The following is a 12,086-nucleotide window of genomic DNA, read 5'->3' on the forward strand; positions in this document are numbered from 1 at the left end:
GTACTTAAATAACTACTTGCACACAGGTAAAGAAATACCTTGGGGATGTCGACGATCTCCTCCAATGGGTTAACGACCTTAGAATGGAACTCAAATCGGTGTCTCCGTTTGGTGCACTTCCGGAGACATCGAAGACTCAATATGATGCTTATTTGGTAAGAACAGTATACTTTTTATAAATGCGAGCGAAACACGTTTACTGGTGTTCTCCTGTAGTAAGGCTCGTGATTGAACAGGAATGGAAAACTGCATGAAACATTGATATATGCTTTATGAACTTAAATGTTGTTAAAATTCTTGGTTAGCTGCATACAAAGCGACCAATATATGATTATACCTGATACATTTTAGAACAAATATATATTGTATATCATATTACGTGAATTACGTCTTTCTCAGATAATATCAGAAACTTCTGTTGGAGGTCGTCTATTGTTTATATTCATATATACAATCATGTATGTAATTGTAATTGGTTCTCTAAGCGTTTATTACACTGCCTTTTTCTTCATATTTGTTAAATATTGTATTCAAAAGAACAAAAGTTATTTTCGAACGATATACTGAAAGGATGTGTAGTGTAAATGACCAATTGACTATCAGGCGTGAAACAGTTGTGATATTAATATATGATGAATACTGTTGATGAAGAGCAAAGTATTTGTTTTTCCAATGAGTCGCAATACATGATAGTCACTGCTTCTGTTTTAGGCCCGTTACGAAGCGTTCAATGACAAAGATGAAATGAGCCAGGCGCTGATCGCCAAGGGACAGAAGATGAGCGAGAAGTGTGATCCTGATGATGTGACACAAATCTGTGACCGTCTGAGGAAGCTCAAGGACAGATGGAATGATACTAAAGACCGTGCACAAAAACGAAAGGTAAAGCTTCGTAATATAGCCTTGAGTCCCACATGAACAACAGGCACCAACACAAGTATCAAACGTGGTGCGCAGAACTGATCATTCAGTGATTAATCTAAAAATCTGGTCGAAAAATGAAAGATTGTCCACAACCATTTGGTAATAATATGACATAGATGTCATATAGTGACGTGAATTTAACATGTCACTAACTTGTGTATTAGAAAACAATGTACACGTTATAATCTTAAATCGTGAAGAAGTGGTTTACTGGTGAATTTTCTTTTCTGATAACTCTTAAATCGAAATAAAAATACAAAATAACACAAATAGTAATTAATTAATTGAATGCATTATTTGCTTTAGGAGAAATTGTCTGAACATCTGGAAAACGTAGATGAGTTCCATGGCACTCTAAAAACGTTTACTGATTGGCTGAACAACGCAGAAATTGCCATGCGTAACTTTAAATACCCAAGCAAGCTAGTAGACAGAGTCACGGTACAGCTCGAGGAACATAATGTAAGTAAAAAGGATGATACATATGTTTACCATCAGATACTAGGATATGACGGTGAAAAAATCCGGAAAATATATATCAAGGTCATGCACGAATATGTCTCTGATTTTCCAAGTCCTGTTTATTGTGTACTTGGTAATCCGGAATTGTATTGCGTAATGTTACAGGATGTGTACGTGCCTTCAAACTTTAAACAAATGAATGAGCTATTTGGATAAACTAGTTGGTTAATGAATGTTTGTAATATAATTAAAGTAGATATTATAAGAAGTTATTCGTTTTAACAGGATAAATCTAGGCTTAATAATATTATTTCTTGGGACACTTCTTGGCGAAATACATATTTAATATGAAAAACAATGCTTAGTCAAACTATTCTCCGTTTAAAGACCAAATATTGCATTTAAATTCAATTTGCAGAAAATGAAAATGGAACTAGATCAACATTCCGAGCGAATGCAGACATTGGACAGAACCGGAAGTTACCTAAAACATTTCTGTCGGAAGCAGGATACTATTTACATAAAAAATCTCCTGGTGGGCATACGGTTACGATGGAAGAAACTCCTTCGAAGAACTGACGAAAGAGGGCGTCTTCTCACGCATGCGCATAGGGAGGATAAAAGGGTGTGTATTGCATATCGGTGATATCAGGTTTAAAATTGGGATTGATATGCGGGCGATACTATAGATTCAAACATAGTGTATATTCAAATTTTACCTTCGTACAAATACTGTTTGTGACGTAGCGTATATTCAAATTTTACCTTCGTACAAACACCGTTTGTGACGTAGTGTAGTTTAAAGATCAAATTGTCCGTGTGTTATGTATTACGGTTTGACCTTTGGGGTTGACCTGTTATTATTCAAATAATTATACACATGTTGAAAATCTTGACGAAATATTCTGCCGTTATAACCGTTATGAAGTCGTCTAACCTCTGGCTATTAGTCTGGTCCGTGGGCATGCGCTGTCATTATCACTCAACCTTCTGTTCTATCATTGTCTTCGCCAGTTCTACGATGCCTGGAAGGGTCTTTGTGATTGGCTAGACGAAAGTTCAAAGACAGTGGCAAGGTTCATGTCGCCCGTGGCCAAGGGGTCAGCTACGAAAGAGAACATCGATGACTTGAAGGTAAGGTATTATCATTAGCGATGCGTTGATGTAGGTGTGGTTGAAGTGTAACAATAATGCTATCATTGGCTTCCCAAAGTTGTGAAAAGGGAGATTTATTAAGTTCTTTTGAGAAAAGGAATATTTACTACTGTGGATTGAATGGATTTAGTTATTACATGAAACGGAAGACAACCGTCATCAAATTCGTTGTAAGTATATTAATATATATATATAATTATGAATAATTATTAATGATAATATCCGTTAAATATCATAGAAATAGTAATACAAGAAGTTAAGTAAATACAACGTAGGCAAATTGGCATTAAATAGGAAACAAATCGCGTTATTTGGCAAACATTGAAAATAATTACACATATCAACAAAGCCCTCATTATGTGTAAACATGTTTGCACTTCAGCATTAAATATTTACCTATATGTATGCATTATATATTTTGTACGCTATACGTTAACTAATAAATTACCCACTGCTTGATATTACAATTACGTAACATTTACATTATGCTTAATAGCATTTCTAGTTTACTATGATAGAAATACAGTTTGGTTTGTTTCCCATGAACACCATGTGTGTTAACAAACACATGTGTTGGTGTAATGTAAGGTACTGCAAGGGAATCTTATTCTCAGCTTACTGAACTATTAGATACGAACACGTGGACATAGTATATATAAACACGTTACACCAATTAACAAAACAACTGTAATGTATTTCATATCAACACATGCTACACACACAAAGTGCTAATTGTATTGTATGAAATACAACACGCGACACCAATAGAAACATGTACCTTTATTGTACACTAAATTTTAAAATATGCTAACAGAATTGCATGCAATTTCCAGAAAATCTTTGCTGAGGCATTTCACAAGGTATTTTAAGTGTTTTATCCAACATGGTGAACGTGCTTTTCCCATCACGTTGTTGTCTCATCATTCTCATCTCTGTACATTCAGCGGGTTTTTTTTCATTCAATGTTGCGATATTTGAATCTGCTGAGTTATCATTATCATTTGTTTTTATGGTTCTGTATGATGTTATACGTGGTTTTATTCATCTAGCTTTGTTCACAGTTTTTAATTTGCAAATTCCTATTGAGTCATTGTTTGAATTTTCTCCTGAAACGCAATATATGTTTTTTATCACTGTTAATCATTTACCATTCATTTATGTTATATTTGTTTATATTTGCGTAACCATATACATACATGTGGTGTAGGGATCAATATGTTTGTCTTGATGACTAGTTAAATGTTATCGTTTATTTTCTGTTGTTATTGTGTTGGCACGGGATCTGTATGCACCCTTTCCCTGTTATTTTCCTGTTTAAGTGAATTACGTCTTTCTCAGATAATATCAGAAACTTCTGTTGGAGGTCATCTATTGTTTATATTCATATATACAAGCATGTATGTAATTGTAACTGGTTCTCTAAGCCTTTATTACACTGCCTTTTTCTTCATATTTGTTAAATATTGTATTCATAAAAACAAAAGTTATTTTCGAACGATATACTGAAAAGATGTGTAGTGTAAGTGAGTAAGGTTATTTTTGTGCTAAAGGATATAAGCTACCTTTCCTAACAGACATGTGATATATGTTCGAGTTATTCCTTTATCGATCTGCCGTTAATTTAAAAATGCAGTGTATTAACAGTGCTATAAATGTAGGAATTTCTCAATTAATTTGTCAAATATATTAGTTCTTTCAGAATAGAGATTTACGTAAGAAGGTAGCATATAGCCTTAACTACATTGGACATTTGATATGTGTCCAGCTGAACATATCGATTGTTTTATTCTATATATTGAAACATTCTATTCAACATCTAACGCACCATGTGTTGGCCTAGTATCATCAAACAAAACGGAAATACGATATGTTAAAAATGTTAAACAGTTATTTTAATCAATATTCCAGCCTCTTACCCATGTCGTAAATTGTAGCTGCAGTAATGTTTGTGTCTCTGTAGTTATGATAAACTGTGCATTCCAATATTGATTAACATTTTCATCCTGAAGCCCAGTTATCACCGTACCAAACGTTATTGGGGATGACTGCTTTCATGAAATTTCATGATGCCATAGATGTGATATAATAACGAATGTTTTGCTAAACACGTTTTGTTTATGAAGAATTTTAGAAGATATGTATCCATATGTCAATAAGTAGGTATTTATATATTCCTTAGTAAATTGATATATATTGTGTAAGTAGGTCAAAGCCTATTCATAACTGTGATGCAAGAAGTGATCATACATATGTAATTTACTTTATATATTTGCTATTCAATAAGATGTACAAAACAATTCCTGTGGAAGTTGTTCTATACAATTTTTGAAAATAAGACCTATATATAGTTCGATGTGTATATAAGCACATTCCAATAAGTAAGTTGTATAATACTTATCACTGAGGGAGGTCTTCATTCTTATGTAAATTGACACATATGTATTGTGGACATTATTAGTAACAATATACCCTCATATATGCATATAGGAAATATATGTGGATATATCTATTAATTGCTTAAAATAAGTAGTACATTAAAGTATATATATTATTTTTTCTTTGCAAAGTGTGTATCTCTTTTCAATAACCAACAAATAACATTAAGACGTTTCGTAAATCGACTAGGATTTAATCCATCAACCTTTATATACATAAGGGTTTCCGGACACTTGACCACTAACATTGCGGCCAGTAGGCTATTGACATCTACCTAGGGGTACAACTGGTTTGTGTTCATATGCAATATACATAAGTCATTTTGCAAAGTCATCAATATTCACAATAAATTGAAAGAGGATTAAATTTCAATCGTCCAACACGTACATCTATCAGGCGAGTCATTTTGATGCAATGAATGGGTATTTGTGGCCTTTTCATTGAGATCAGTGGGTCTTTCCACACATTTCATGAATTGAATGGAATACTTCCCCGATTTGTTAATGGATGATACGTGTAAGCTCAGGAGGAATCCATTTCTACAGTGTCCTTATATAAATCTCTATGTTTGTTGCAAACTTTCACAATAAAAGTTTTGTCACCTTAACCATTGTTACGCCTGACGCCCTATTGTGCTATTTGGAAGGAAATAATTATCTGAAGAAACCTGTTTATTATCCATGCCATGTGTTTCATTAAGTAATATTGCGTTTCTCTTGATTATTACGAGACATTATTGTTAAATTTATGAAGTGGTTTCCAGGACGACTGGTGTCAAGCTAACAGTTTTACAAAGCCTCAGGCAAGGGTATATGTTGACATTATACGGTCATCTCTCCCTTCAATATTGGCCTTTCTCATTGGGCGTCCTATCCTATACTGCTTGGACAATAGCGTCCGGCTGGTTCAAACTTCCTGTCACGCATACCTTACTTTCAACAATAGAGATAAGTTGAAAAATATCTTTTTCGTTTATAATCTTTACTGTGTTTGGTGTTTTCATGGTTTGTGTTGATCGTAGTGCATCAGATAAGATTTAAACCCCGGAGGTTCACTGGTGTGGAAGAGAAGTCCACGCTTCGTTGAACACGCAATACGATTGGTTGATGACAAACTTTCTACAGGTAAACTAACGTAGGTGTGTTCATGGCTCTGACGGAATGCAAGACGGACCCCGGTTATATCTTTATCATGAATTATTTTTACACCAGTTGACGGAGTTTACTTATAACCTGGATTACCCCAGTGTGATTTAAAATCCCTTACCTGATTCGAACATCTGTGATATTTTGCAATTATCGAACGGATCCTAAATACACAGGTAAGTTATGTATTTCTTTAGCAGGTGTGGTTGGGTTAAGGCGAGATTTTTTCATGCCTAATTGCCAAGGAATACCACCTGTATCTCATTGACCTACATTGTAAATAGACATCGTTTGGTTTCTATTTATTCCCCTTGTTTGAAGTAGGTATATGTTCCTTATAAACGATGATTCATCGGCAGATGTAAACAGTTGTTTCCTTTTTATGTAGATTTCAAACTTTACTTAAGCATAAGGTATAATAATTCTACATATTCAAGTTTAAAAAATGCACCATCGTCGGTTTGTGTTTTAGTAATAGATGTCAGGGAAGTTAAGTGTTACCTGAGCGCATATTTTCTTTTGTATGGAAAAATCAACACGTTTGCTTACAGCAAAATAGTTGAAAATGTTCCTTGTCGCAAGAAAAAGATCTTATTACATGAATTTTAGGTGTGTTAATATGGAATTTAGCAACGTGGACTTACTCTAGAAGCATTATATCCTTTCAACTTTACCATACTTCTATTGCAGATATTATATATATTTTATTGTAATATTGAATATATAAATGAAACTAGTCATATAAGGGGGTCTGTTGTCTCATAACAGTCATTTACATAAACTTGTTTGTTTGTCAAGTTAGTGTGCTTTACGTATCACGTCATCAGTTTAGTCATATTTGCAATTATAATTAGAGGTACTCGATTATTGATGACAGATGTCAGCTACGGTATTTGTATAAATTAATTATTATTTATGGTGATATTAAATTTGAACTTCTTAAAGTTATGGTAAAGTCACCTCGCATGATATATTGCATCACAACACAATTATCTTAAAACGATCTGCTCATCTGAGGGTGTTTTTTTATGGTGAGACCTTTTGTGTGAGATAAGACTGTATCCTCCTTAGCGAGTCCCATGTGTACCATATACGTACCTTCACGTATGATGTCTTACCTGTAATTAATCACCTATGTTACCTGTACTGACACCACGACAGACGAGCATCAGACGAGCATGTGTGACCTTGAGTCTAGTACGTGTAGCATACTAAATGGTACAACTAGTCTCGTCAGTTATGCATGCATACTTCAAGGGACTGTACAAGCAAACGACATGGTGTGTTTCTGTTCTATTATAAAATATGTTAAATAACAAATATGCATGTATTTATACCTCAGTCTCTGCAAATAAGCAGAAAGTCAGCAATTTAATTCGCTAAGATATGATAACCACAAGAACTGACAAGACACGAACAAAAAAGGGAAAACCTCAAATATTAACGTTTACCACACGCATACGGTCTATACGTATTCTCACGTTGAATATATTTTTCAACATAGTAATGAAAAGTCATTAAAATCGTGTCACCCTATCCAACTCTGATAAGATGTCTTTTTTATTGTTATTAGATGATATGATTTTGTTTAGCGATTTTGATTAGAAAACATGTGTTCTTGAAATGAGCAATCCTAGATATTACAATTGTTGATATTGTCTAACGAAGCAGTTTACATAATGTGGTGTAATGAAACACATTTTCCTCTCGTGTACTGAATGTCCTCTAAATAAGGTATGTTTCCGTTGACAGTAAAAGTTCCTAATTCCATGTGCATTTTTTAGTTGTGACGTTTCCTGTACTCTGTAATATATTCATATCAGCCATGCCTCAGTGACTACATCAGACGTTTTAGTCACAACATTTTGTACAAATAATAGACTCGTGTAAGGTAATGTTATATATTCTATTAGTTTATATCATCAATTTAACATAATACTCCCCGGCTGGCAACACGTGGTCTCATTGATGCAGAACGAACAACAAATGGTATGCATTTTAGAATATCTTAATATATATTTCAGTGCTTTAATTAATTGTATCTAGGTTAAAATTGAATAATATTCATGTGCAAACAAGCTTATGAAGACTTTTAAATCATGCAAAATATTATTAATAAACAAACCGGAACGTGTTTCGAATACTCACACAACTTACAAATCAGGTCAACAAAATTATATTGAAGATTTTCCAATTTAAACAAATTCGCTGTATTATGTATATCAGGATATACTAGTCATATTGTTTGTTCTGTCACGTGATATACCTTCTACAAGGAAGGTTAATATGTGTTTGTCGGACGATCAACATTGACGTTTGTGTGTAGGTTAGTTTTGCAATGAGGATCAAAATTATTTTTATGTAACAGATGTGTGGTCACAGATGTGTCATATCGACTGCTGAGGATGGATAGCCCTCAGGATTATATGTATTAGTGTTCATTTCGTTTAACTATTTGCTATAGTTTCACAAACGTTATCATATAAGTAGCATCAAGCAGATGATGTCAGTTCTAGGACGTAGTAGGATTGGTAATATGTGCTGTCTCTGTTGTTTTAGGAAAAGGATGTGCATATTTTCTGCTTGGATTATCAATATTTTTGTAAAACACTGTTATTTTCTTAAACTATGAATACTACACTAGATAGATCGTGCGTTGTAACAATATTTATTAAACACAGATACCTTTGTATCATATCTACCTGAATATTGAAACATTTACATAAATGTTTATATCTCCTGTTATCTTTACTCAGTGTTTTTATCCTGTGATGCACCTATGTGTTTTGTCTGTTTTGTTGCTGTGTTATTACATCCTGCAAATGCTTTGTATTAAGTCGAATGTTCATATCATAAAACAAGGAGATATAACTCGTACATATGTATTATTTCATACAATGCACCCATAATAATGTATAAGTCATACAATGTGCCTGTCACACATTATACCATGAAGTATTTGTATCATCATTCACAGATTTACTATATTATATTAGTTATTACTATATCTACACCAAATAATGTAGCTTTCGTAAAATATAATCTACTTAAACATTTATTTCTACTAATCGATTATTAATCCAACACTTTATCATGCAAAGTGTATGTAATATACAATGTACTAATCATTTAATGTATCTCTCTGTCTACAGCGGTTCCAACACGAGCTCGCCGGTAAACACACGACCTTCTACTCCGCCACTAGACTTGGTCGGAACCTCAAGGACAGGTGCACCAAGTCTGATCCAGAGAGGGAGGTGCTGCAACAGATGTTAGATGATCTAAAAGATAAATGGAACTCAGTTAGATCCGTGATATCGAGAAGGTAAGTACTCGAATACTGATGTAGCATTACTGAACCTCGTTAGTCTGGAGACACTCTATATACAACGGAATATATGGACAAATTAATTCTTCGTTTCTCTTTTTATACCAAAACAGAATTCTTTATTTGTACTTTAATATACCTGACGATATATAGTTGTTGATATCTAGTTGATGTCAACAATAAATAGCACGTACAGGTGACATTTTCTCATAATGAAGCTAAACACATTTTAACGGTTTTTATGGTACAACATCTCGTAAATACTAAAATACTACAGGTGTTTTGGTATGTTCGTATACAAACAAAACATTCTTCTGCGACGCTGAAATACGTTTCAGATGCAGCTTACACAAATGCGTGTCGTCTGTATATCGGTATTGTGAACCGCTTGTGTCAGCTATTATATAACATACTATCAAAATAAGCCAAACATGACATAGTTATTTGATCCTTACAGGGAAATGATATACATTGGAACTGAAAGTTGTGTAAATAAGAATCCGTTTCTAATTATAGAATAGGAAAGTGCAACGTTCTGAAAAAACTAAAAAAATCTCTGTCACAATAGAGCTTGATACCCAAGCATTCAAATTGCAAAAATGTCACAACTTGAGGACTGATATAAAAACAAGTTTGTGTGTATTCTCAGGTGACCTATTGTCTGGTAGTTTATCACTATTCCAGATTCGACGATGTAGACCCATAATTAAACTCAAGGTAATCTGTATTTGGAGAAGGCCGTGACAGAGCAGATTTGTTAAACGATAACCTTCCACCCCTACAGATCCCCAATTTAGCATCTACCGTATTTAAAATTGAAGTCTTTTATAGGAACATAGGGATGGCAGTGTATCGTTATCTTAACCATCTACAAAATAACTAAAGATGTTCTTTACCAGCACACACACATATATTTACTACCTGTGGTTAATATTCTGGTATATTAATCGTCAAAAGAGTCTACAACATTTTCATAAAGAAATGTATAGTCTGTCTGAATAATGTTTGAAAGCGATTAAACGTAACTATAAACGACACACAATATTCAATTTAGAACCTGAAAAATAGCAAGCTGGTTGTTGTTATATTTTCTATATAAAACCTTCAGAAACAGCAAGTAACTCCTACAGAACTGACAGGCGATTCTGGCAAACGTGTGTCCTCAGCATGTTACTCTTTTCTATAATCTAACCCTGTAGGTTTAGAGACATTAACTATAGTTATTCTCCTGTGTCCCAAGGCAGGGTCGAATCAGAGTCAGACATATTGAAATTGGTTTACTATACTTACTGCAGCACTCAGGAGTGATGTCTTTTCTCTACTTCGGGTTGTAAGTGTTTTCATTTGCATCTCTGATTTTACAGTGGTCATAGCGAACAAGTTAGTTGCCTTGATTCCACGGCAAACGTTAAAGACGAACAGTCTATACCAGCCCATTTAATTGATTCTTAAAGAATATAGTCGATAAAGAAAGGAACATCGATTGATAAAGTTTACCTTAAAATATAAATAAGACTTGCAAGTAAATACCCAGTATAATTAGCGTGCCTGCAACTAGTAAACGCCGCTGGCAATGGCTTCAATTGAGGTCGCCAAAAAACCTGGAATTCAATACTCCGTCAGGTAATCGTGCATGGTGGCGCGTCTTTTCTGAGGTAACCGCGTATTCGTGTGAAACAGAAATCACATAACTTTGACTCTTAATAGGAAACTAGAAAAAAAATACAAAGTACACTAGTTTCAATTCTACAAATGGAAAATAGTAATTTCGAGAGGGAATGTGTACGTTGATTATGATGCAGGCAAGCGTCAATTTTCTAGGTAACAGTGAATTGCAGTGCGTTTTATGCCGCGTTATCTGTTAGTGAAACGTGGAATATAAAAAGAATGAATTTTCAAAAACAAAAACTGTTTGCATTATAGAGGAGCGCATGTACAGGCAATCCCAGTTCAATAGTTTTGCCCTAATTTGACGGTACAGTTCGATTAGCTAATCAATTCCATCTTTAACTGGCTACAAAGCAAAACTCTTATGGCTGCATGGCGTCTTGTATTCTGATCATATAATGTTAGACGTGCCTCCTCAAGGACTACTTGGTCAACTGATTTTATCGAAATCAGTATCGTACCATTTAATGATTTACAGCCTTAAATTATACCTTGAATAAAGATTAATGTGTTATCATGGGGTTGTAGGAGTGTCAATTCCCTTATCTACTGGGGAATGGTCAACATTTCGGCCGGATGTACGTCTTGCTGATAAGGGTTAGATATGCCTCCCTAAGAGGAAAAGGATTCATACACCCGGTGTACAACACTTATCGTAGTGTCATAAAATTGGTGCATGCTGTTATAAACTCTCAAGCACAATATTTTCTCTTCCGGTTGTTTGTAAGTGTTTTTTTATTAGTGTTGGTACCTCCTTGATTCCTTTTCTCAATTGCTGGCAACTTTAGATTCCGGCTTTATGAAGTAAATTTTTGCTCATGATAGTAGGTGATACAATAAGCTCATACCTGTTCTGGTCTTGAGGTTCCAACTTCTTTACTTTTTGTAACGATTTTTTTCTTGTGGTTTTTCTCGTGTGTTCCTTTTGTTTATTTGTATCAGCATTGAGTTTCGGTTTTGCTCTTGCT

At 34.2% G+C, this 12,086-nt stretch overlaps 1 protein-coding gene across 9 annotated transcripts in view; it reads left to right on the top strand.

The window, feature by feature from the left end:
- LOC110449338 (dystonin-like) overlaps positions 1 to 12,086 on the top strand; it is a 146,460-nt gene that overhangs the window by 103,979 nt on the left and 30,395 nt on the right. For all 9 annotated transcript variants that reach the window (XM_021496130.1, XM_021496120.1, XM_021496127.1 and 6 more), the window contains 6 exons: positions 27 to 155; positions 712 to 882; positions 1,231 to 1,386; positions 1,805 to 2,011; positions 2,401 to 2,520; positions 9,275 to 9,447. In XM_021496130.1, the coding sequence (XP_021351805.1) occupies positions 27 to 155; positions 712 to 882; positions 1,231 to 1,386; positions 1,805 to 2,011; positions 2,401 to 2,520; positions 9,275 to 9,447 (956 nt within the window). The remainder of the gene's footprint in view (positions 1 to 26; positions 156 to 711; positions 883 to 1,230; positions 1,387 to 1,804; positions 2,012 to 2,400; positions 2,521 to 9,274; positions 9,448 to 12,086) is intronic.

Source organism: Mizuhopecten yessoensis, unplaced genomic scaffold, assembly GCF_002113885.1.
Source record: "Mizuhopecten yessoensis strain PY_sf001 unplaced genomic scaffold, ASM211388v2 scaffold4583, whole genome shotgun sequence".
NCBI lineage: Eukaryota > Metazoa > Mollusca > Bivalvia > Pectinida > Pectinidae > Mizuhopecten > Mizuhopecten yessoensis.